General features: G+C 39.7%; 2 protein-coding genes across 2 annotated transcripts in view; both read right to left on the bottom strand.

The window, feature by feature from the left end:
- The window catches only part of LOC134842870 (programmed cell death protein 6-like), a 417,453-nt gene that overhangs the window by 256,789 nt on the left and 133,540 nt on the right, over nucleotides 1-27,124 (bottom strand). The gene's annotated exons all lie outside the window — the stretch shown is intronic.
- Nucleotides 16,195-24,604, bottom strand: LOC134842440 (WD repeat-containing protein 55-like). The gene is made up of 6 exons (XM_063858782.1): nucleotides 24,404-24,604; nucleotides 23,880-24,197; nucleotides 23,434-23,612; nucleotides 22,444-22,575; nucleotides 19,066-19,253; nucleotides 16,195-16,488 (listed from the first exon to the last, which is right to left on the bottom strand). Exons 1-6 carry the CDS (start codon nucleotides 24,587-24,589, stop codon nucleotides 16,292-16,294), a joined length of 1,200 nt encoding a protein of 399 aa, XP_063714852.1. The 5' UTR covers nucleotides 24,590-24,604; the 3' UTR covers nucleotides 16,195-16,291.

Genomic DNA, 27,124 nt, shown 5'->3' on the forward strand with positions numbered 1-27,124 from the left:
ACTCCCTTCACTTGGTCGGCTCTACGTTCTGGAATATTGAATTTCCAGCCTCAAAAGAAATGGAAACTGAAGCAAGCAGTGCAACTGCAGAAATCAACGTTAAAAGTTCACTCCCTTCACTTGGTCAGCTCTACGTTCTGCAATATTGAATCTGCAGCCTCAAAAGAAATGGAAACTGAAGCAAGCAGTCCAACTGCAGAAATCAGCGTTAAAAAATCACTCCCTTCACTTGGTCTGCTCTACGTTCTGCAATATTGAATCTGCAGCCTCAAAAGAAATGGAAACTGAAGCAAGCAGTCCAACTGCAGAAATCAACGTTAAAAGTTGACTCCCTTCACTTGGTCAGCTCTACGTTCTGCAATATTGAATCTGCAGCCTCAAAAGAAAATGAAACTGAAGCAAGCAGTCCAACTGCAGAAATCAACGTTAATAGTTCACTCCCTTCACTTGGTCAGCTGTACGTTCTGCAATATTGAATCTGCAGCCTCAAAAGAAATGGAAAGTGAAGCAAGCAGTCCAACTGCAGAAATCAACGTTAAAAGTTCACTCCCTTCACTTGGTCAGCTCTACGTTCTGCAATATTGAATCTGCAGCCTCAAAAGAAATGGAAAGTGAAGCAAGCAGTCCAACTGCAGAAATCAACGTTAAAAGTTCACTCCCTTCATTTGGTCAGCTCTACGTTCTGGAATATTGAATCTCCAGCCTCAAAAGAAATGGAAACTGAAGCAAGCAGTCCAACTGCAGAAATCAACGTTAAAATTTCACTCCCTTCACTTGGTCAGCTCTACGTTCTGGAATATTGAATCTCCAGCCTCAAAAGAAATGGAAACTGAAGCAAGCAGTCCAACTGCAGAAATCAACGTTAAAATTTCACTCCCTTCACTTGGTCAGCTGTACGTTCTGCAATATTGAATCTGCAGCCTCAAAAGAAATGGAAGTGAAGCAAGCAGTCCAACTGCAGAAATCAACGTTAAAAGTTCACTCCCTTCACTTGGTCAGCTCTACGTTCTGCAATATTGAATCTGCAGCCTCAAAAGAAATGGAAAGTGAAGCAAGCAGTCCAACTGCAGAAATCAACGTTAAAAGTTCACTCCCTTCACTTGGTCAGCTCTACGTTCTGCAATATTGAATCTGCAGCCTCAAAAGAAAATGAAACTGAAGCAAGCAGTCCACCTGCAGAAATCAACGTTAATAGTTCACTCCCTTCACTTGGTCAGCTCTACGTTCTGCAATATTGAATCTGCAGCCTCAAAAGAAATGGAAAGTGAAGCAAGCAGTCCAACTGCAGAAATCAACGTTAAAATTTCACCCCCTTCACTTGGTCAGCTCTACGTTCTGCAATATTGAATCTGCAGCCTCAAAAGAAATGGAAAGTGAAGCAAGCAGTCCAACTGCAGAAATCAACGTTAAAAGTTCACTCCCTTCATTTGGTCAGCTCTACGTTCTGGAATATTGAATCTCCAGCCTCAAAAGAAATGGAAACTGAAGCAAGCAGTCCAACTGCAGAAATCAACGTTAAAATTTCACTCCCTTCACTTGGTCAGCTCTACGTTCTGGAATATTGAATCTCCAGCCTCAAAAGAAATGGAAACTGAAGCAAGCAGTCCAACTGCAGAAATCAACGTTAAAATTTCACTCCCTTCACTTGGTCAGCTGTACGTTCTGCAATATTGAATCTGCAGCCTCAAAAGAAATGGAAGTGAAGCAAGCAGTCCAACTGCAGAAATCAACGTTAAAAGTTCACTCCCTTCACTTGGTCAGCTCTACGTTCTGCAATATTGAATCTGCAGCCTCAAAAGAAATGGAAAGTGAAGCAAGCAGTCCAACTGCAGAAATCAACGTTAAAAGTCACTCCCTTCACTTGGTCAGCTCTACGTTCTGCAATATTGAATCTGCAGCCTCAAAAGAAAATGAAACTGAAGCAAGCAGTCCACCTGCAGAAATCAACGTTAATAGTTCACTCCCTTCACTTGGTCAAATGTACGTTCTGCAATATTGAATCTGCAGCCTCAAAAGAAATGGAAGTGAAGCAAGCAGTCCAACTGCAGAAATCAACGTTAAAAGTTCACTCCCTTCACTTGGTCAGCTCTACGTTCTGCAATATTGAATCTGCAGCCTCAAAAGAAATGGAAAGTGAAGCAAGCAGTCCAACTGCAGAAATCAACGTTAAAAGTTCACTCCCTTCACTTGGTCAGCTCTACGTTCTGCAATATTGAATCTGCAGCCTCAAAAGAAAATGAAACTGAAGCAATCAGTCCACCTGCAGAAATCAACGTTAATAGTTCACTCCCTTCACTTGGTCAGCTCTACGTTCTGCAATATTGAATCTGCAGCCTCAAAAGAAATGGAAAGTGAAGCAAGCAGTCCAACTGCAGAAATCAACGTTAAAATTTCACCCCCTTCACTTGGTCAGCTCTACGTTCTGCAATATTGAATCTGCAGCCTCAAAAGAAATGGAAAGTGAAGCAAGCAGTCCAACTGCAGAAATCAACGTTAAAAGTTCACTCCCTTCATTTGGTCAGCTCTACGTTCTGGAATATTGAATCTCCAGCCTCAAAAGAAATTGAAACTGAAGCAAGCAGTCCAACTGCAGAAATCAACGTTAAAATTTCACTCCCTTCACTTGGTCAGCTCTACGTTCTGGAATATTGAATCTCCAGCCTCAAAAGAAATAGAAACTGAAGCAAGCAGTCCAACTGCAGAAATCAACGTTAAAATTTCACTCCCTTCACTTGGTCAGCTGTACGTTCTGCAATATTGAATCTGCAGCCTCAAAAGAAATGGAAGTGAAGCAAGCAGTCCAACTGCAGAAATCAACGTTAAAAGTTCACTCCCTTCACTTGGTCAGCTCTACGTTCTGGAATATTGAATCTCCAGCCTCAAAAGAAATAGAAACTGAAGCAAGCAGTCCAACTGCAGAAATCAACGTTAAAAGTTCACTCCCTTCACTTGGTCAGCTCTACGTTCTGCAATATTGAATCTGCAGCCTCAAAAGAAATGGAAAGTGAAGCAAGCAGTCCAACTGCAGAAATCAACGTTAAAAGTTCACTCCCTTCACTTGGTCAGCTCTACGTTCTGCAATATTGAATCTGCAGCCTCAAAAGTAAATGAAACTGAAGCAAGCAGTCCACCTGCAGAAATCAACGTTAATAGTTCACTCCCTTCACTTGGTCAGCTGTGCGTTCTGCAATATTGAATCTGCAGCCTCAAAAGAAATTGAAAGTGAAGCAAGCAGTCCAACTGCAGAAATCAACGTTAAAAGTTCACTCCCTTCACTTGGTCAGCTCTACGTTCTGCAATATTGAATCTGCAGCCTCAAAAGAAATGGAAAGTGAAGCAAGCAGTCCAACTGCAGAAATCAACGTTAAAAGTTCACTCCCTTCACTTGGTCAGCTCTACGTTCTGGAATATTGAATCTCCAGCCTCAAAAGAAATGGAAACTGAAGCAAGCAGTCCAACTGCAGAAATCAACGTTAAAATTTCACTCCCTTCACTTGGTCAGCTCTACGTTCTGCAATATTGAATCTGCAGCCTCAAAAGAAATGGAAAGTGAAGCAAGCAGTCCAACTGCAGAAATCAACGTTAAAATTTCACTCCCTTCACTTGGTCAGCTCCACGTTCTGCAATATTGAATCTGCAGCCTCAAAAGGAATGGAAAGTGAAACAAGCAGTCCAACTGCAGAAATCAACGTTAAAAGTTCACTCCCTTCACTTGGTGAGCTCTACGTTCTGGAATATTGAATCTCCAGCCTCAAAAGAAATGGAAACTGAAGCAAGCAGTCCAACTGCAGAAATCAACGTTAAAAGTTCACTCCCTTCACTTGGTCAGCTCTACGTTCTGCAATATTGAATCTGCAGCCTCAAAAGAAATGGAAACTGAAGCAAGCAGTCCAACTGCAGAAATCAACGTTAAAATTTCACTCCTTTCACTTGGTCAGCTCTACGTTCTGCAATATTGAATCTGCAGCCTCAAAAGAAATGGAAAGTGAAGCAAGCAGTCCAACTGCAGAAATCAACTTTAAAAGTTCACTCCCTTCACTTGGTCAGCTCTACGTTCTGGAATATTGAATCTCCAGCCTCAAAAGAAATGGAAACTGAAGCAAGCAGTCCAACTGCAGAAATCAACGTTAAAAGTTCACTCCCTTCACTTGGTCAGCTCTACGTTCTGCAATATTGAATCTGCAGCCTCAAAAGAAATGGAAACTGAAGCAAGCAGTGCAACTGCAGAAATCAACGTTAAAAGTTCACTCCCTTCACTTGGTCAGCTCTACGTTCTGCAATATTGAATCTGCAGCCTCAAAAAAAAAATGGAAACTGAAGCAAGCAGTCCAACTGCAGAAATCAACGTTAAAAGTTCACTCCCTTCACATGGTCAGCTCTACGTTCTGCAATATTGAATCTGCAGCCTCAAAAGAAATGGAAACTGAAGCAAGCAGTCCAACTGCAGAAACCAACGTTAAAAGTTCACTCCCTTCACTTGGTCTGCTCTACGTTCTGCAATATTGAATCTGCAGCCTCAAAAGAAATGGAAACTGAAGCAAGCAGTCCAACTGCAGAAATCAACGTTAAAACTTCACTCCCTTCACTTGGTCAGCTCTACGTTCTGCAATATTGAATCTGCAGCCTCAAAAGAAATGGAAACTGAAGCAAGCAGTCCAACTGCAGAAATCAACGTTAAAAGTTCACTCCCTTCACTTGGTCAGCTCTACGTTCTGCAATATTGAATCTGCAGTCTCAAAAGAAATGGAAACTGAAGCAAGCAGTCCAACTGTAGAAATCAACGTTAAAAGTTCACTCCCTTCACTTGGTCAGCTCTACGTTTTGCAATATTGAATCTGCAGCCTCAAAAGAAATGGAAACTGAAGCAAGCAGTCCAACCGCAGAAATCAACGTTAAAAGTTCACTCCCTTCACTTGGTCAGCTCTACGTTCTGCAATATTGAAACTGCAGCCTCAAAAGAAATGGAAACTGAAGCAAGCAGTCCAACTGCAGAAATCAACGTTAAAAGTTCACTCCCTTCACTTGGTCAGCTCTACGTTCTGCAATATTGAATCTGCAGCCTCAAAAGAAATGGAAAGTGAAGCAAGCAGTCCAACTGCAGAAATCAACGTTAAAATTTCACTCCCTTCACTTGGTCAGCTCTAAGTTCTGCAATATTGAATCTGCAGCCTCAAAAGAAATGGAAACTGAAGCAAGCAGTCCAACTGCAGAAATCAACGTTAAAAGTTCACTCCTTTCACTTGGTCAGCTCTACGTTCTGCAATATTGAATCTGCAGCCTCAAAAGAAATGGAAACTGAAGCAAGCAGTCCAACTGCAGAAATCAACGTTAAAAGTTCACTCCCTTCACTTGGTCAGCTCTACGTTCTGCAATATTGAATCTGCAGCCTCAAAAGAAATGGAAACTGAAGCAAGCAGTCCAACGGCAGAAATCAACGTTAAAAGTTCACTCCCTTCACTTGGTCAGCTCTACGTTCTGCAATATTGAATCTGCAGCCTCAAAAGAAATGGAAACTGAAGCAAGCAGTCCAACTGCAGAAATCAACGTTAAAAGTTCACTCCCTTCACTTGGTCTGCTCTACGTTCTGCAATATTGAATCTGCAGCCTCAAAAGAAATGGAAACTGAAGCAAGCAGTCCAACTGCAGAAATCAACGTTAAAAGTTCACTCCCTTCACTTGGTCAGCTCTACGTTCTGCAATATTGAATCTGCAGCCTCAAAAGAAATGGAAACTGAAGCAAGCAGTCCAACTGCAGAAATCAACGTTAAAAGTTCACTCCCTTCACTTGGTCAGCTCTACGTTCTGCAATACTGAATCTGCAGCCTCAAAAGAAATGGAAACTGAAGCAAGCAGTCCAACTGCAGAAATCAACGTTAAAAGTTCACTCCCTTCACTTGGTCTGCTCTACGTTCTGCAATATTGAATCTGCAGCCTCAAAAGAAATGGAAACTGAAGCAAGCAGTCCAACTGCAGAAATCAACGTTAAAAGTTCACTCCCTTCACTTGGTCAGCTCTACGTTCTGCAATATTGAATCTGCAGCCTCAAAAGAAATGGAAACTGAAGCAAGCAGTCCAACTGCAGAAATCAACGTTAAAAGTTCACTCCCTTCACTTGGTCAGCTCTACGTTCTGCAATATTGAATCTGCAGTCTCAAAAGAAATGGAAACTGAAGCAAGCAGTCCAACGGCAGAAATCAACGTTAAAAGTTCACTCCCTTCACTTGGTCAGCTCTACGTTCTGCAATATTGAATCTGCAGCCTCAAAAGAAATGGAAACTGAAGCAAGCAGTCCAACTGCAGAAATCAACGTTAAAAGTTCACTCCCCTCACTTGGTCAGCTCTACGTTCTGCAATATTGAATCTGCAGCCTCAAAAGAAATGGAAAGTGAAGCAAGCAGTCCAACTGCAGAAATCAACATTAAAATTTCACTCCCTTCACTTGGTCAGCTCTAAGTTTTGCAATATTGAATCTGCAGCCTCAAAAGAAATGGAAACTGAAGCAAGCAGTCCAACTGCAGAAATCAACGTTAAAAGTTCACTCCCTTCACTTGGTCAGCTCTACGTTCTGCAATATTGAATCTGCAGCCTCAAAAGAAATGGAAACTGAAGCAAGCAGTCCAACTGCAGAAATCAACGTTAAAAGTTCACTCCCTTCACTTGGTCTGCTCTACGTTCTGCAATATTGAATCTGCAGCCTCAAAAGAAATGGAAACTGAAGCAAGCAGTCCAACTGTAGAAACCAACGTTAAAAGTTCACTCCCTTCACTTGGTCAGCTCTACGTTCTGCAATATTGAATCTGCAGCCTCAAAAGAAATGGAAACTGAAGCAAGCAGTCCAACTGCAGAAATCAACGTTAAAAGTTCACTCCCTTCACTTGGTCAGCTCTACGTTCTGCAATATTGAATCTGCAGCCTCAAAAGAAATGGAAACTGAAGCAAGCAGTCCAACTGCAGAAATCAACGTTAAAAGTTCACTCCCTTCACTTGGTCAGCTCTAGGTTCTGCAATATTGAATCTGCAGCTTCAAAAGAAATGGAAACTGAAGCAAGCAGTCCAACTGCAGAAATCAACGTTAAAAGTTCACTCCCTTCACTTGGTCAGCTCTACGTTCTGCAATATTGAATCTGCAGCCTCAAAAGAAATGGAAACTGAAGCAAGCAGTCCAACTGCAGAAATCAACGTTAAAAATTCACTCCCTTCACTTGGTCAGCTCTACGTTCTGCAATATTGAATCTGCAGCTTCAAAAGAAATGGAAACTGAAGCAAGCAGTCGAACTGCAGAAATCAACGTTAAAAGTTCACTCCCTTCACTTGGTCAGCTCTACGTTCTGCAATATTGAATCTGCAGCCTCAAAAGAAATGGAAACTGAAGCAAGCAGTCCAACTGCAGAAAGTAACGTTAAAAAGTCACTCCCTTCACTTGGTCAGCTCTACGTTCTGCAGTATTGAATCTGCAGCCTCGAAAGAAATGGAAACTGAAGCAAGCAGTCCAACTGCAGAAATCAACGTTAAAAGTTCACTCCCTTCACTTGGTCAGCTCTACGTTCTGCAATATTGAATCTGCAGCCTCAAAAGAAATGGAAACTGAAGCAAGCAGTCCAACTGCAGAAATCAACGTTAAAAGTTCACTCCCTTCACTTGGTCAGCTCTACGTTCTGCAATATTGAATCTGCAGCCTCAAAAGAAATGGAAACTGACGCAAGCAGTCCAACTGCAGAAATCAACTTTAAAAGTTCACTCCCTTCACTTGGTCAGCTCTACGTTCTGCAATATTGAATCTGCAGCCTCAAAAGAAATGGAAAGTGAAGCAAGCAGTCCAACTGCAGAAATCAACATTAAAATTTCACTCCCTTCACTTGGTCAGCTCTACGTTCTGGAATATTGAATCTCCAGCCTCAAAAGAAAAACGGAAACTGAAGCAAGCAGTCCAACTGCAGAAATCAACGTTAAAAGTTCACTCCCTTCACTTGGTCAGCTCTACGTTCTGCAATATTGAATCTGCAGTCTCAAAAGAAATGGAAACTGAAGCAAGCAGTCCAACTGCAGAAATCAACGTTAAAAGTTCACTCCCTTCACTTGATCAGCTCTACGTTCTGCAATATTGAATCTGCAGCCTCAAAAAAAATGGAAAGTGAAGCAAGCAGTCCAACTGCAGAAATCAACGTTAAAAGTTCACTCCCTTCACTTGGTCAGCTCTACGTTCTACAATATTGAATCTGCAGCCTCAAAAGAAATGGAAACTGAAGCAAGCAGTCCAATTGCAGAAATCAACGTTAAAAGTTCACTCCCTTCACTTGGTCAGCTCTACGTTCTGCAATATTGAATCTGCAGCCTCAAAAGAAATGGAAACTGAAGCAAGCAGTCCAACTGCAGAAATCAACGTTAAAAGTTCACTCCCTTCACTTGGTCAGCTCTACGTTCTGCAATATTGAATCTGCAGCCTCAAAAGAAATGGAAATTGAAGCAAGCAGTCCAACTGCAGAAATCAACGTTAAAATTTCACTCCCTTCACTTGGTCAGCTCTAAGTTCTGCAATATTGAATCTGCAGCCTCAAACGAAATGGAAAGTGAAGCAATCAGTCCAACTGCAGAAATCAACGTTAAAATTTCACTCCCTTCACTTGGTCAGCTCTACGTTCTGGAATACTGAATCTCCAGCCTCAAAAGAAATGGAAACTGAAGCAAGCAGTCCAACTGCAGGAATCAACGTTAAAAGTTCACTCCCTTCACTTGGTCAGCTCTACGTTCTGCAATATTGAATCTGCAGCCTCAAAAGAAATGGAAGCTGAAGCAAGCAGTCCAACTGCAGAAATCAACGTTTAAAGTTCACTCCCTTCACTTGGTCAGCTCTACGTTCTGCAATATTGAATCTGCAGCCTCAAAAGAAATGGAAACTGAAGCAAGCAGTCCAACTGCAGAAATCAACGTTAAAAGTTCACTCCCTTCACTCGGTCAGCTCTACGTTCGGCAATACTGAATCTGCAGCCTCAAAAGAAATGGAAACTGAAGCAAGCAGTCCAACTGCAGAAATCAACGTTAAAAGTTCACTCCCTTCACTTGGTCAGCTCTACGTTCTGCAATATTGAATCTGCAGCCTCAAAAGAAATGGAAACTGAAGCAAGCAGTCCAACTGCAGAAATCAACGTTAAAAGTTCACTCCCTTCACTTGGTCAGCTCTACGTTCTGCAATATTGAATCTGCAGCCTCAAAAGAAATGGAAACTGAAGCAAGCAGTCCAACTGCAGAAATCAACGTTAAAAGTTCACTCCCTTCGCTTGGTCAGCTCTACGTTCTGCAATATTCAATCTGCAGCCTCAAAAGAAATGGAAACTGAAGCAAGCAGTCCAACTGCAGAAATCAACGTTAAAAGTTCACTCCCTTCACTTGGTCAGCTCTACGTTCTGCAATATTGAATCTGCAGCCTCAAAAGAAATGGAAACTGAAGCAAGCAGTCCAACTGCAGAAATCAACGTTAAAAGTTCACTCCCTTCACTTGGTCAGCTCTACGTTCTGCAATATTGAATCTGCAGCCTCAAAAAAAATGGAAACTGAAGCAAGCAGTCCAACTGCAGAAATCAACGTTAAAAATTCGCTCCCTTCACTTGGTCAGCTCCACGTTCTGCAATATTGAATCTGCAGCCTCAAAAGAAATGGAAAATGAAGCAAGCAGTCCAACTGCAGAAATCAACGTTAAAATTTCACTCCCTTCACTTGGTCAGCTCTACGTTCTGCAATATTAAATCTGCAGCCTCAAAAGAAATGGAAAGTGAAGCAAGCAGTCCAACTGCAGACACCAACGGTAAAAGTGCACCCCCTTCACTTGGTCAGCTCTACGTTCTGCAAAATTGAATCTGCAGCCTCAAAAGAAATGGAAAGTGAAGCAAGCAGTCCAACTGCAGAAATCAACGTTAAAAGTTCACTCCCTTCACTTGGTCAGCTCTACGCTCTGGAATATTGAATCTCCAGCCTCAAAAGAAATTGAAAGTGAAGCAAGCAGTCCAACTGCAGAAAACAACGTTAAAAGTTCACTCCCTTCACTTGGTCAGCTCTACGTTCTGCAATATTGAATCTCCAGCCTCAAAAGAAATGGAAACTCAAGCAAGCAGTCCAACTGCAGAAATCAACGTTAAAAGTTCACTCCCTTCACTTGGTCAGCTCTACGTTCTGCAATATTGAATCTGCAGCCTCAAAAGAAATGGAAACTGAAGCAAGCAGTCCAACTGCAGAAATCAACGTTAAAAGTTCACTCCCTTCACTTGGTCAGCTCTACGTTCTGCAATATTGAATCTGCAGCCTCAAAAGAAATGGAAACTGAAGCAAGCAGTCCAACTGCAGAAATCAACGTTAAAAGTTCACTCCCTTCACTTGGTCAGCTCTACGTTCTGCAATATTGAATCTGCAGCCTCAAAAGAAATGGAAAGTGAAGCAAGCAGTCCAACTGCAGAAATCAACGTTAAAATTTCACCCCCTTCACTTGGTCAGCTCTACGTTCTGCAATATTGAATCTGCAGCCTCAAAAGAAATGGAAAGTGAAGCAAGCAGTCCAACTGCAGAAATCAACGTTAAAATTTCATTCCCTTCACTTGGTCAGCTCTACATTCTGCAATATTGAATCTGCAGCCTCAAAAGAAATGGAAACTGAAGCAAGCAGTCCAACTGCAGAAATCAACGTTAAAAGTTCACTCCCTTCACTTGGTCAGCTCTATGTTCTGCAATATTGAATCTGCAGCCTCAAAAGAAATGGAAACTGAAGCAAGCAGTCCAACTGCAGAAATCAACGTTAAAAGTTCACTCCCTTCACTTGGTCAGCTCTACGTTCTGCAATATTGAATCTGCAGCCTCAAAAGAAATGGAAACTGAAGCAAGCAGTCCAACTGCAGAAATCAACGTTAAAATTTCACTCCCTTCACTTGGTCAGCTCTACGTTCTGCAATATTGAATCTGCAGCCTCAAAAGAAATGGAAAGTGAAGCAAGCAGTCCAACTGCAGAAATTAACGTTAAAAGTTCACTCCCTTCACTTGGTCAGCTCTACGTTCTGGATTATTGAATCTCCAGCCTCAAAAGAAATGGAAACTGAAGCAAGCAGTCCAACTGCAGAAATCAACGTTAAAAGTTCACTCCCTTCACTTGGTCAGCTCTACGTTCTGCAATATTGAATGTGCAGCCTCAAAAGAAATGGAAACTGAAGCAAGCAGTCCAACTGCAGAAATCAACGTTAAAAGTTCACTCCCTTCACTTGGTCAGCTCTACGTTCTGCAATATTGAATCTGCAGCCTCAAAAGAATTGGAAACTGAAGCAAGCAGTCCAACTGCAGAAATCAACGTTAAAAGTTCACTCCCTTCACTTGGTCAGCTCTACGTTCTGCAATATTGAATCTGCAGCCTCAAAAGAAAGGGAAACTGAAGCAAGCAGTCCAACTGCAGAAATCAACGTTAAAAGTTCACTCCCTTCACTTGGTCAACTCTACGTTCTGCAATATTGAATCTGCAGCCTCAAAAGAAAGGGAAACTGAAGCAAGCAGTCCAACTGCAGAAATCAACGTTAAAAGTTCACTCCCTTCACTTGGTCAACTCTACGTTCTGCAATATTGAATCTGCAGCCTCAAAAGAAATGGAAAGTGAAGCAAGCAGTCCAACTGCAGAAATCAACGTTAAAATTTCACTCCCTTCACTTGGTCAGCTCTACATTCTGGAATATTGAATCTACAGCCTCAAAAGAAATGGAAACTGAAGCAAAAAGTCCAACTGCAGAAATCAACGTTAAAAGTTCACTCCTTCACTTGGTCAGCTCTACGTTCTGCAATATTGAATCTGCAGCCTCAAAAGAAATGGAAACTGAAGCAAGCAGTCCAACTGCAGAAATCAACGTTAAAAGTTCACTCCCTTCACTTGGTCAGCTCTACGTTCTGCAATATTGAATCTGCAGCCTCAAAAGAAATGGAAACTGAAGCAAGCAGTCCAACTGCAGAAATCAACGTTAAAAGTTCACTCCCTTCACTTGGTCAGCTCTATGTTCTGCAATATTGAATCTGCAGCCTCAAAAGAAATGGAAAGTGAAGCAAGCAGTCCAACTGCAGAAATCAACGTTAAAAGTTCACTCCCTTCACTTGGTCAGCTCTACGTTCTGCAATATTGAATCTGCAGCCTCAAAAGAAATGGAAACTGAAGCAAGCAGTCCAACTGCAGAAATCAACGTTAAAATTTCACTCCCTTCACTTGGTCAGCTCTACGTTCTGGAATATTGAATCTCCGACCTCAAAAGAAATGGAAACTGAAGCAAGCAGTCCAACTGCATAAATCAACGTTAAAAGTTCACTTCCTTCACTTGGTCAGCTCTACGCTCTGAAAATATTGAATCTGCAGCCTCAAAAGAAATGGAAACTGAAGCAAGCAGTCCAACTGCAGAAATCAACGTTAAAAGTTCACTCCCTTCACTTGGTCAGCTCTACGTTCTGCAATATTGAATCTGCAGCCTCAAAAGAAATGGAAACTGAAGCAAGCAGTCCAACTGCAGAAATCAACGTTAAAAGTTCACTCCCTTCACTTGGTCAGCTCTACGTTCTGCAATATTGAATCTGCAGCCTCAAAAGAAATGGAAACTGAAGCAGGCAGTCCAACTGCAGAAATCAACGTTAAAAGTTCACTCCCTTCACTTGGTCAGCTCTACGTTCTGCAATATTGAATCTGCAGCCTCAAAAGAAATGGAAACTAAAGCAAGCAGTCCAACTGCAGAAATCAACGTTAAAAGTTCACTCCCTTCACTTGGTCAGCTCTACGTTCTGCAATATTGAATCTGCAGCCTGAAAAGAAATGGAAACTGAAGCAAGCAGTCCAACTGCAGAAACCAACGTTAAACGTTCACTCCCTTCACTTGGTCAGCTCTACGTTCTGCAATATTGAATCTGCAGCCTCAAAAGAAATGGAAACTGAAGCAAGCAGTCCAACTGCAGAAATCAACGTTAAAAGTTCACTCCCTTCACTTGGTCAGCTCTACGTTCTGGAATATTGAATCTGCAGCCTCAAAAGAAATGGAAACTGAAGCAAGCAGTCCAACTGCAGAAATCAACGTTAAAAGTTCACTCCCTTCACTTGGTCAGCTCTACGTTCTGCAATATTGAATCTGCAGCCTCAAAAGAAATGGAAACTGAAGCAAGCAGTCCAACTGCAGAAATCAACGTTAAAAGTTCACTCCCTTCACTTGGTCAGCTCTACGTTCTGCAATATTGAATCTGCAGCCTCAAAAGAAATGGAAACTGAAGCAAGCAGTCCAACTGCAGAAATCAACGTTAAAAGTTCACTCCCTTCACTTGGTCAGCTCTACGTTCTGCAATATTGAATCTGCAGCCTCAAAAGAAATGGAAAGTGAAGCAAGCAGTCCAACTGCAGAAATCAACGTTAAAATTTCACTCCCTTCACTTGGTCAGCTCTACGCTCTGCAATATTGAATCTGCAGCCTCAAAAGGAATGGAAACTGAAGCAAGCAGTCCAACTGCAGAAATCAACGTTAAAAGTTCACTCCCTTCACTTGGTCAGCTCTACGTTCTGCAATATTGAATCTGCAGCCTCAAAAGGAATGGAAACTGAAGCAAGCAGTCCAACTGCAGAAATCAACGTTAAAATTTCACTCCCTTCACTTGGTCAGCTCTACGTTCTGCAATATTGAATCTGCAGCCTGAAAAGAAATGGAAACTGAAGCAAGCAGTCCAACTGCAGAAATCAACGTTACAAGTTCACTCCCTTCACTTGGTCAGCTCTACGTTCTGCAATATTGAATCTGCAGCCTCAAAAGAAATGGAAAGTGAAGCAAGCAGTCCAACTGCAGAAATCAACGTTAAAATTTCACTCCCTTCACTTGGTCAGCTCTACGTTCTGCAATATTGAATCTGCAGCCTCAAAAGAAATGGAAACTGAAGCAAGCAGTCCAACTGCAGAAATCAACGTTAAAAGTTCACTCCCTTCACTTGGTCAGCTCTACGTTCTGCAATATTGAATCTGCAGCCTCAAAAGAAATGGAAACTGAAGCAAGCAGTCCAACTGCAGAAATCAACGTTAAAACTTCACTCACTTCACTTGGTCAGCTCTACGTTCTGCAATATTGAATCTGCAGCCTCAAAAGAAATGGAAACTGAAGCAAGCAGTCCAATTGCAGAAATCAACGTTAAAAGTTCACTCCCTTCACTTGGTCAGCTCTACGTTCTGCAATATTGAATCTGCAGCCTCAAAAGAAATGGAAACTGAAGCAAGCAGTCCAACTGCAGAAATCAACGTTAAAAGTTCACTCCCTTCACTTGGTCAGCTCTACGTTCTGCAATATTGAATCTGCAGCCTCAAAAGAAATGGAAACTGGAGCAAGCAGTCCAACTGCAGAAATCAACGTTAAAACTTCACTCCCTTCACTTGGTCAGCTCTACGTTCTGCAATATTGAATCTGCAGCCTCAAAAGAAATGGAAACTGAAGCAAGCAGTCCAACTGCAGAAATCAACGTTAAAAGTTCACTCCCTTCACTTGGTCAGCTCTACGTTCTGCAATATTGAATCTGCAGCCTCAAAAGAAATGGAAACTGAAGCAAGCAGTCCAACTGCAGAAATCAACGTTAAAACTTCACTCACTTCACTTGGTCAGCTCTACGTTCTGCAATATTGAATCTCCAGCCTCAAAAGAAAGGGAAACTGAAGCAAGCAGTCCAATTGCAAAAATCAACGTTAAAAGTTCACTCCCTTCACTTGGTCAGCTCTACGTTCTGCAATATTGAATCTGCAGCCTCAAAAGAAATGGAAACTGAAGCAAGCAGTCCAACTGCAGAAATCAACGTTAAAACTTCACTCCCTTCACTTGGTCAGCTCTACGTTCTGCAATATTGAATCTGCAGCCTCAAAAGAAATGGAAACTGAAGCAAGCAGTCCAACTGCAGAAATTAACGTTAAAACTTCACTCCCTTCACTTGGTCAGCTCTACGTTCTGCAATATTGAATCTGCAGCCTCAAAAGAAATGGAAACTGAAGCAAGCAGTCCAACTGCAGAAATCAACGTTAAAAGTTCACTCCCTTCACTTGGTCAGCTCTACGTTCTGCAATATTGAATCTGCAGCCTCAAAAGAAATGGAAACTGAAGCAAGCAGTCCAACTGCAGAAATCAACGTTAAAACTTCACTCACTTCACTTGGTCAGCTCTACGTTCTGCAATATTGAATCTCCAGCCTCAAAAGAAATGGAAACTGAAGCAAGCAGTCCAATTGCAGAAATCAACGTTAAAAGTTCACTCCCTTCACTTGGTCAGCTCTACGTTCTGCAATATTGAATCTGCAGCCTCAAAAGAAATGGAAACTGAAGCAAGCAGTCCAACTGCAGAAATAAACGTTAAAACTTCACTCCCTTCACTTGGTCAGCTCTACGTTCTGCAATATTGAATCTGCAGCCTCAAAAGAAATGGAAAATGAAGCAAGCAGTCCAACTGCAGAAATTAACGTTAAAACTTCACTCCCTTCACTTGGTCAGCTCTACGTTCTGCAATATTGAATCTGCAGCCTCAAAAGAAATGGAAACTGAAGCAAGCAGTCCAACTGCAGAAATCAACGTTAAAAGTTCACTCCCTTCACTTGGTCAGCTCTACGTTCTGCAATATTGAATCTGCAGCCTCAAAAGAAATGGAAACTGAAGCAAGCAGTCCAACTGCAGAAATCAACGTTAAAACTTCACTCACTTCACTTGGTCAGCTCTACGTTCTGCAATATTGAATCTCCAGCCTCAAAAGAAATGGAAACTGAAGCAAGCAGTCCAATTGCAGAAATCAACGTTAAAAGTTCACTCCCTTCACTTGGTCAGCTCTACGTTCTGCAATATTGAATCTGCAGCCTCAAAAGAAATGGAAACTGAGGCAAGCAGTCCAACTGCAGAAATCAACGTTAAAACTTCACTCCCTTCACTTGGTCAGCTCTATGTTCTGCAATATTGAATCTGCAGCCTCAAAAGAAATGGAAAGTGAAGCAAGCAGTCCAACTGCAGAAATCAACGTTAAAATTTCACTCCCTTCACTTGGTCAGCTCTACGTTCTGCAATATTGAATCTGCAGCCTCAAAAGAAATGGAAAGTGAAGCAAGCAGTCCAACTGCAGAAATCAACGTTAAAATTTCACTCCCTTCACTTGGTCAGCTCTACGTTCTGCAATATTTGAAATTAAATATTTGACTCCCATGTTTTATGAAGTAAATTCTGAAACAACGCAAAATCAGAAAACAAATTTCAGTCAATTTTGATGCATAATTTACAGCTTGAAGCTAGTTTAATGCGTTTTTATGCTCCGTTTGAGTCGTGTAGATCTGCAAAAAATGCGGCAGCAGGGTCGAAACACTTGCGGATCGCTAGTATTTGTTGCTTGGTCGTCTGCTTGCTCCTCTGCTCCAGAATCTCAGAAGCAGCCAACACAGACACATCCCAGAATTTGAGGAGCTTATCGGCCCCACACGAGATCAACACATTGCCAGAGTAGTCTGCATAGAAAATAAACATTATTACTAGAAATCAAATTACTTTTTCAATTACCACAAGTAAAGCCAGATGGGTCAAGACCTTTCGGGTTCATTCGATCGATATGTAAAAAAGAAGCAAAGCCGACATTCACGCAACATCCAATTCAAAAACATCGCCAATCGAAGATTGGAAAAGAGTAATGAACGCAAGTAAACATACAAAAAAAACATTGAATTTATTGAAAAAATCTCAACTTTCGAATTTCAAAAAGAAAAATAAATGCCCTTTAAGCTCTTTGAATTTCTAGAACAACTTATGATTGAAGCTTTTTTGATAACATGAACCCAACTTGACAAAACTGGATCAACAAGAAAAGTTATTATTCTGCTAGAAATCTAAAAATCAATTCCACTTTCAAAACTAGAAATCGTTCACGTTCTTTTTCGCGCCATTTCCACGTTAGTACTTGGAGAGTGCTACTTACGTCATTTTCAGCATATGAATTTCAATTGAAACTAAAAAAGTGCATTATAACTAAGTGCATCAGTATTTAAAAACTTTTCCTGAGAAAAAAAAAACAAAACAAAAATCAGCAAGACCCATATAAGAGTCTTCACTACGTTCATTACTCTAAAGAATTAAAACGCTTATTTTTCTGAGCAGCCCAAAACCAGCCACCAAAATTACTTGTTCAGAAAATCTACAATAAATTTTAAAGAAGATGAAAGTTTTGGAAACAAAATCGTGTAGGTTTGTCAACAAGAAAAAACTGAAGATAATGAGCCAAAAACAAACTATCTTATTTTGAAAATTCATACAGAAAGACCACTGACAGCGGTATCTTAACATTAGCTTGAACTTGGTAGAATCCTAAATAAAGTACATGCTATGCAAACTAATCCGACAGAAAAACAACAAAGTCAACTGCCAGTTGGAAAGGAGTAATGAATGCAAGGAAACTGAAAAAAAACCACGTGTTTTTTCATTTATCTTCAACTTATGAATTTCGAAGAAAAAAATAGTTAGCCTTGAAGCTCTTTGAATTTGTAGAACAATTTACACTAATGTTTAAATTAAACCCACTTTGAGAAAACTGGATCAATCGATAAAACTTTTATTTCGCTGGGAAATCTGATAATTAATTTCCATTTTCAAAATTAGAAGTCGATCACGTTTTTCGTTACCTTTACACTTTCGCTGTTCGATAGTGGAGTTCGCCTTCTTTCAACAAACGAATTGAAGTCGACTTAAGAAGAAATCACCAGTCAATCCGCGAAAAATCAAAATTGAGCGTGAACAAATTTTAAGACTTTTTCCTGAAAAAATAAAACAAAAAAAACAGCAAGACCAATATAAGAGTACTCACAACGTTCATTACTCTTAACCAGCGTCTAAAAATTGAACTTCGAAGCGGAAAATTAGCAAAAAGTACAGGTCCGGCTCAGACTCGATCTTCCACCCCTAGTCGTCTCAAATATGAGTGTTACCTCAGCGCCAAATGGAGAATCAAACACTGGATTTGAAATATCATTATGAAGCAGGTTGAAACACTTAACTAGACAACAGGGGCGAATTCTGCGAGTTTTTTAACAGGAAAAACAGTCTTAGCAAAGGTATTGCCCTTGCGGTTGCAATACTCTTGCTGGATCAAGTTAAGATCCTCCCCCAACAACCCCCCCCCCCGCCCCCAAATCGGTTTAGGGGGGAGGATGTCAACTTGGTTCTGAGTTCGAATTTTCAGCCAATCAGAATAGAGCACTTTACATGCAGAGCTTATCAAAATTAATTTAAATTCAACGCTGGGCTGGAGTATTTTAACTTAACAGAGGTCTATTTGGGGGGGGGGGATGTTAACTTGATCCCCCTTGCTAATCTAATCGCGTTTGGATGTTTTTTTTGGTACGTTTTTTTGCAAAATGCACGGTGATAGGAACCTTCTTGTATCCATAGCAACCGGCAATTCTAGTTAAATGCGCAACATCAGGTTCCGCGCGAATTATGGTCAGAAGACGTCGAGTGATATAACATGTTAAAGCCCTTTGAGTCGCCATTCCGTCGAGATAAACGAAGATCCTAAATTCTTTTGGTATCGAGAAAATCGTTTAAAATTTTTGCTTCTTAGTGAATTAAGGGTGAAGACCCACTCTTCACTTCGACATTCTTCATTATTTTCTATTTCAAACAGACTAAAAACTGTTTTATACGTTTATCAAGCTCATGTAACAAGTCCTTGAAGCTTTTGATAGCTCCATTTCTGCGCTGAAGACGTTTGCAAAATCTGAAAACTTCCGAAAGCTTGAAAAAAAAAGAGTTTTCTTCATTTACACCCCATTTTTCAATTAATTTTCTGAATATAACGAACTTTCTATGCTGTCTCTACAACAATCAGCTACTCTTGTTCAAAGGTGAGTTTTTCTGTACCAATATGGCTGGATGCATTTATATTCAATGTGAAAGCACGGTCAGAAATTCTTTTTGAATCGCAACCCATTTATGATTGAAATTGCTCAAACGATGCCTCATATCGATTTTTGCAGGAGCAATTCAATGACAGGAAGTTGTCATTTGCATGGTTTGCAATTCTGTCTAAATCTCACCTAAGTCGAAGCACTCAGTGGCGAGACGGTGGCACCCCACTTTGGTCAGTCGCCTGTTCGGAAAGAGACTGTAGGCGAATATGTGCCCGTTGTCGTCACTTACTGCATACACATTGTCACCAATCGCCCGCATCTTGTCCAAATTGAGGTCTGCTCGTCCGTTCGGCATCTGGTCGAAGATCGGAAGGCTATGACACATTTCAAAAATAAACAGTTCATTTTGCCATAAACATTTCAGTTATACCTTTCATTAAACAACTCTTGAATCTTGATAAATTGTTGTGAAAGCTGAATATTGGTCCCATTCAAGCTTGCGCATAAATTAGACATAAGTAAAGGTGCATGTCACTAAATTGCTGGCTTACAAAAAATATCGTAATTTGTGATTTAGTAAAGGGTTCAGTCATCTCATTATCTGGATGGCATAACCTTGAAAAAAAATTGAGATCAATGGAGTCTCATTTAACATTTTTGATGTACTGAACACGTTTTTGGTTTCAAAAACACGAACGACGTGACACTTAAAAACTAGATCAAGTAATAGTAAATGCAAATTACTAGCAATATCGGTGACCTTGCGAATCTTATTGCACCCGAAACCGTTCACTTTTAACTTCTCACAAAAATAGCTAACAAAATATGCATAGCCAACAGAGAAAAAGTAAAAAAACGAACTTTCGAATTTCAGAGAATACCAAGAAAAAAATTATGGCCTTAAAGCTCTTTGAATTTCGAGAACAAATAAAGATCGACATCTGATAAAGTTAACCTTATTTGAAAAAACTGGATCCATTGGTAATTTTTCATTCCTCTGGGATTTCTGAAGATTAAAACCGAATTTTGAAGAAATCATTTTTGTTGTTCGTACCCTTTTACTGTCCCTTTTTTAACTAAGGAAATGAACTGACCTTAAAGGAAACCGAAAATCGAGGCGCGAAAAATCAAATTTGAGCGAGACCGAATTTTAAGACTTTTCCCTGAAAAACAAACAAAAAAATCATCACGACCTATATACAATAGTCGTAACTACGCTCATTGAGTTTTAATAAAAATCAATGCGCTAGTTTCTTGTTTAGGGGTCTAACTTGTTTCAGGTGCGCTAAATTATCAAAATTGGCATGCGTTTACACAGAGGCCCAGCGGAGCTTCGCACCACTTGCAATACAACAATTATAGGATGAAAGCAAAATGAAGCTCAAAATTACAGAACTTCGAGTAAGGTTACAACTGACGCATGAAGTGAAAACGAAACAAAATTATACAGAGTCGAAGCAGAGCTTCGCACCAATTGCGATGGAAAAAATGTATGTCTAGAAAAAATTTTAAAAGTCACATTGGAAAATCAAACAAACAACAAAATCAGTTTGACTTCAACTAACGTTTTAAGCCAGCCAGCTATTGCTGGAAATTTAAAGGAAAAAATCGTAAGCAAGCCGACTGAAATAAAGCCGACAGCCGATTAGATGAAACTCCGCCAAAAACGACAAAAAAATCATCAAAAAACCAAATTTGAAAAATTGCATGTAGCACCTACATTGGATCTTAGATAGCTATAAAAAAATAGCGTGTGCAAAGTGGACTTCATAATTTGAAAACTAAACCGACAGAGCTTAAGTCGACAACCATGAAGCCGAAAAAACAATGGCAGAAAAATAGTATCGAAACTCTATAATTACACACACAATGATTTGAGTTCTAAATATAGCATATATCAGTAGTATCTAGTAACCACCCGGTAGTTGAATTTGAATTTTTATTAAATTGAGCATGCCACCTACATAGCAGCGTCATAAGTGATAAAACTGATTTTGTTAAACTAGTTGTTAACCCGAAAAAAATCTATACTCCGATTTGATAACACTTGCTAATCGCAAACGTAAAAACTAAGTCAGAAATCGAACGGAAATTTACGCAGAGATATAAAGAGTTTACCACTAACCCACAGTTTCTGATAGCAATGTTTGAAACATAACCAGCAGAATTGAGTTAAAAGAGCTTCGCTTAACAAAAACAATCAGTCCGAAAGGCAGGGAAATAATAGAAACGGCCTAGCCTGATAGCTTTTCAGAAATCCCATGCAAATTGCAGAAACCACAATTAATTATCATGAAAATTATCATTACCTGCCAAGGAAACTCAAAAAAATTACTTTGAAGAAAAGTTTGGAAAGATGTCAATTTGGAAGAAAAATGCAAGGATTTTTTATGAGTGATTATTTATTCACAGAGAGGCGAAGTTGCAACTTCGCAAACACGAGCAAGCAAGCGGCAAAAATGTAGGCTTTAAAATGCAAAAATTAAACATGTAAAAATTTGGTTTTATTAAAGTAAAGCCAAGCACACTTACTTTGCATGTAATAAATGAGAGTATATAAAACTAAATTGCGTATAAATTATGCATTTCGAAAATCTCGCGAAGCATATTGTGTTAGATAATTAATTATTATACTGTTGTATAGAACAAATAGCTTTTTTTGGTTCAATTGACATATTCAGAAAGCATCAACTGAGTTAACTTCTTAATAATCTAATGTCAAAGCAAAGGTAAATATACTGCTAAGGCAACCTTCAAACTCAAAAAGACCACCAAATTAGCCCTTTTAGTTGCGACTCAGGTTGGAAAAAAATTTGCATCGTGTTATCAACCACACTACACTACGCCCGAGTAATTTAACTAGTAAAACTAACCAAATAGAGAAAACTGAGTCAATGGCTTGTTTTTTATTCCAGTAGGAAATCAAAAAAATGAAATCTACTTTTGAACTTGAAAGTCATTCTTTTTTTGAGAGCCTTATCGAAATCATTTTTAGTCAAAAGAAATCAAAAATAATACCTAAATCATAAATTTGGAAGTGGTCAATTTGTAAAACTTTTTAAAGAAAACAACCATGCGACTTAAATAATTTCCTATATTGAAACTTAGAAAGTTGTACGTAAAAAACTGAAAATAAATTGTCGAAGTTTAGATGTCTAGCGAAAACACAAAATCACGAGACAGTTTAGAAGACCAGTATTTTGTCAGCAGGCAGTGAATAACCTCTGTAAAATAAAAGTCTCGATTAGTTTGAGGTAAAATCAGATCTCGGCAGGTCTCGGCTTCGCTTCGGCTTTTTCTCGACATGATTCTTTAGTGTTTTTTTTTATCTCGCCTCAGTTTTTAACTTATTCTGTCAAAAACTATTGCGTTTCAAGTTAATTACTTTTTTACTTTCTGAGAGTGAAAAATTGGTTTCGTCAAAGTGAGCAATTTAGGTTGAATAATTTGGTTCAAATTTGTTGACCGAAACGAATATAGCTAACACTTTGGTACTGTTTATAGTCAGGCGCGTATTGTAAGTAGCCGTTTTAATAGAAATGGGTTGAAATGAGTGGCTGTTACCTCTCAGTGTGTACCCCGTAGTATCCCTTCTGGTATATCTGGACGTGACCATCGGACAAGCCACACACCACTTTGCTCTCCTGTTCGCCCATCACCAACACACTCCGCATCTCCCCATTACTACTGGGCTGACTGAACAAAACCAAACACAGACATGAACAGATGGTAAGGGCAAGATACAGAACAGAGTAGTTCAACAACATTCTAGCTATCAAACACTGCGCATGCGCATCGTCACTCGTCAATTGTTAATAGATTAAACAAGTTAGATTAAACAATTTGAAGTAGGGTAAAAGTAACAAGCATAGCCCGTTACTCTTCGAGAAGCACAGATAGTTCCGACTACACTGATTGAAGAAAAAATCAAAATAAAAGAAAAAAATTTGTTTATTTTTTTCAAAAGGGCGGTTGAATTAGCCGAAAAATGCACAAGTGTTAGTTAATAGCCAATATAAAGTTTTAAAAAACTACGTCAACTTGGGCGTGATCCTCCAATCAAAAATTTTGTCAGCGTTTATTTAATTTGGTCTAAGAAGCGCTACGATTCCGACGAGTTTTTCTCGGCACAGAACTTCTGCAATTTTTTTTGAAATCAAATTCACAACCAATAGGGCTTTGATATGGTTCTCCTTTTAACCCCCTACTAGTTTTCCTTGAGGTAGTCGAAATTGGAGGCACTCTTTGAAAGCGGTCGAACAAAAATCAGTTAACCAAAAAAAAAAAATTCAAAAGCTCATTTGCCATCTTTCATTTTTTGGCGGAAGATATCTGCTTCCAGTAATAATGCATGTCAGCTCAATGGTTTGCGATTGGATGTACAAGTTATTTTCAGGCTGTTTTTGACAGCTATATCTACACGAAAAATAAAAATTGAAAAGTTTTACGCCAAAATTGTGATAAGGGTTAGCCTTAAAAACTCGTTCACTTATACCTTATGCTTATGACCACTGGCGGCAGCAAAAAAGATTATGAAATTATGGAGAAATACACCTTTGCATTTTGTACTGTGTCCTCCTGAAGTCTATGGTGGACATTGTGGAGTCGGTGGAGGAGGCGAACAGGAGTCTCCTGGCTGAGTCTCCAGAGAAGTCAGTCATTTCTCCCTCGTGCTCGTAGAACTTGAACACCCTCCTCCTCTTTCCACTGTTCCCCATGCGAACATCAAACGCCTCAAATGTTAAAAAAAATTATCATGCACGGGTAAAAGAAGAACGGACGGATCTATCACTTTTAAGCTCTCTTCAACTGATGAAAAAAATTGGCACACTCTTAAAGTAATTTTGGTGCGTTTAACCCCAAAACAAACTATCATGCAGGGAGCGCAAAAAACGCGGTGTAATAGCCCCAAAAGTTCCATTTTTTAAAATCAAAATGAAAACTAGTTGACAAAAAAGGCCATTCAAAATTCGCAAGGAGTTTTTTAGGGAGCCTGCTACCTTAATTCTCCCTCTCGTATCTCCCGTAACTACACAGCTATCGTTGTACCAACACACGGCACTTATGGAACTGCCATGCGCCTTGGAGATCCTCACAACTGGCTTCAAACCAGTCTCAATATCTGACAGCACTATCGACCTCCCGTCACCCCCTGAGACCAGTTGAGTACTGCTTGCATTTGAGTCCAGGTAGAAAAAGGAATTGTGCGCCTTCTCAACACACTTCAGTGACACTTGGGGTAATTGAGATTTGTTTGGATCTTGAGACTTAGAGCTGCTTTCAACATACGAGTCGTAATGTAACACAGAAATCACACCCTAAAACAAGTTTTTGTTTCACATTTAGATTAAAGGGAAATTCCGAGTTTTATACGAGTTGTCTCTTTTTGCGAGCTGTCTTTTTCGTGAGATTTTGCGAGTTGTGTTGTTTTGCGAGTGGTCTTTTGAAATCAGACCACCTCCGGCCTCACATGGAACTTACGTGAATGAACTTACGGTGAGTGAAAAACTAATTAGCTACTTACTTTGTGATCTGCAACAACCACATGAGGTGATGTGGGCAAACACACACAGTGACAAGGGTGTCTTTTCAGCTTAAAGGCCAGTGGTAGTTTGTGGTCACATTCTTTTTTCCTTTCAATCACACCTTTTTCTTCTTTGTCCCAGTCGGGCGCATTCTCCTCAAACTCACTGGAATCACTAGCGGACATTTTACACTGAAACTGGGCCCTGCGTCAATTTCACTTATGCAATGAAGCTATGTTCAGAGACCTAATGTGAACTAACCTAAATGAGCATCAGCACTTCATGCTACTTCCGACAGTCAAATCGTTCAGCACAGCGACCTCGCAGTAATTAATTCGTCAAGCAAGTTTTACAGAGTGAATCTACTGCATAGTTTGCTCACAATAACAGAAATGAGCAATAATTGAACAATGGTGAGTATGAGGACCTTTTTTAACATTCGGCCAGATCAGAATAGACCAAAAAATCGACCAGATTACTAAAATAGATTCTCATTTTTCACCCAAACTTTAGACATGAAATCTCTAATTACTATTTTGAATATAACATCATAATTACGATTCGTAGAACCAGCAGCGTACCGAAAAGCTTGCCAAAATTTTTCAAAAGGTCCCTTTGGCGCTATTTTACTGCATTCATTTCTGGCTGCCAACCCTAAAAAGTTCATAAAATCGCTACATTTTTGGTCAAAACTTTAAAAAAACCCTATAACGGCAATTTTGCATACTTTCTAGAAAGTCTATTCGGCTAATTTTTTCGCCAAATATGGCCGTTCTGGGATTTTTGCACAGCTAGAAAATTTCAAAACGATCTTTTGGATCTTTTTTTACGTCGACCAGATAGATTTCCTGAGCGCTCCCAGAACAATATCAAGACCCTATTTTGAGAATATCCCCCCTTAAGCCGCCGCACATACCACAGTATTTTTAAGCAAGATGACTCAAATTCCCAAACAAGAAAACTTTCAGCTCGCCAGGGAAGGGATCCTGGCTTTTTCGACTCCCTTGCATGAAATTTGATGGAAGATTAAAACACATCATACAGACAGTTAGAACATTTTCAATTAACTCAAGGAACAATGGTAAAAAAAATTAACTTTCAACTCAAAAACGCAGCTGTACACAAAGAAAATGAGCCTCGAATTAGAGAGACTTTTGCTATCTGACGGATTACAACCTGCGACCTCGAGATTTGGAGTCTCGCGTACTTCCCTCTCAGCTACGAATCTTAACTATCGACAAACACTCGCCCCAAATAAAGCAGAATCAAATTCTATAGAATTCCCCATGTGACAGATCGTGACGTGAATAAAGCAAAAGCATTATTTAATGAGCACTTTTAGTGGCGAGTTAGATTGAAAAAAAGTAGAGTCATACTAATGCACTACGCATGTACTGTAATTATACGGAACACATACTAGGTAAACATTCTAATGCCAGGTTTGTATCAACACATTGAGAAAATACTCAAGACAAAACGCTAAAACTCCTCCAAAACATTTGAAATAAATTAAATAAACTAGCGCATGACTCGCACCTAGGGTGCTTCAAAAAAATCGTTGAACGTAAGAGCTTTCTAAAGTATGTAGTAAAACAGCGATAATTAAAACAACTGTGACGATAAACTGGGCTCATCTATCATGGGTTTCCACTTCATTAAAAACTCGATTCGAGCTGAGATAATAAAAAGGCAAAACTGCTACCCTATTATGTAACCTGACAGCACCCCACCATAGGGTTGAGAAATTCAATTTCTATAAGTTGTTTTTAAACCTAAGTTGTTTTTAAAATCATAACAAACGCCATATCTTGGAAACAAAATATATTTGAGCAGTATAAGTTAGAGGCCAAACTTATATCCTGACAATACCCCCTGAATGTACCCTGACAAAAAACTAAATTTTTTTAAACCTAAATTTTTTTGAAACAAGTTTAAAAAATAAAAAAACCACCATTATCTCGATAATCAAAAATATTTGAGCAGTCACACTTGGACGAAAGACTTGCAACCCTCAGTGTACCCTAACAGCACCCCACTATAGAGTTGAGAATTTCAAATTCAGTTAGTTTTTTTTTGTATCTGAAGTTTCTGGAAAAAAAAGAAATCATAAAAAACGCCATATCTCGAAAACCAAGGAGGATTTGAGCAATCATACTTAGACGCCAGACTGTTAACTCCTGATTGCACCCTACTTAAGCGACTTTCAAGTTCGGCTAGTTTTTTAATATCTAATTTTTTTGAAACAATGAAAAAAAATCATATAAAACGCCATGTCTCGAAAAGCAAAAGGATTTGAACATGAAACTTGGACATCGGATTGCAATATATGAGTGTACTCTGAAAGCTCTCCACTCTGGGGTTGAGAATTTCTAGTACGGTTAGTTTGTTTGTCTAAGTATTGAAAAAAAAATCATAAAAAAACACAATATCTCGAAAACAAGGATTTGAGCAGTCATTCATCGACGCCAGTATTGCAACTACTTTATGTACCCCGTCATCGCTCCACTACAGGGTTGAGAAGTTGAAGTTCTCGTAGTTTTTTATATCTAAGTTTTAGCAAATGAAAATTGAAAAAAAATCATAAAAAACGCCATATCTCGAAAACCGAAAAGATTTGAGCAGTCATACTTGTACACCAGATTCGCAAACCCTGAGTGTACCCTGACAGCAACCAATTAATGGATTGACAAAATCAAACTTAATTTAATAAAATGTGAAAC

Source organism: Symsagittifera roscoffensis, chromosome 3 (genome assembly GCF_963678635.1).
Source record: "Symsagittifera roscoffensis chromosome 3, txSymRosc1.1, whole genome shotgun sequence".
Lineage (NCBI taxonomy): Eukaryota > Metazoa > Xenacoelomorpha > Acoela > Convolutidae > Symsagittifera > Symsagittifera roscoffensis.

Excerpts from the sequence above, each read along its gene's own strand:
- LOC134842440 (XM_063858782.1), bottom strand. The coding sequence starts at position 24,589 with ATGTCCGCTAGTGATTCCAGTGAGTTTGAGGAGAATGCGCCCGACTGG. Across the intron at positions 24,198-24,403 it reads TGGTTGTTGCAGATCACAAA|GGTGTGATTTCTGTGTTACA; the intron begins GTAAGTAGCTAA and ends AACTTGTTTTAG. Across the intron at positions 19,254-22,443 it reads TACGGGGTACACACTGAGAG|CCTTCCGATCTTCGACCAGA; the intron begins GTAACAGCCACT and ends AATGTGTCATAG.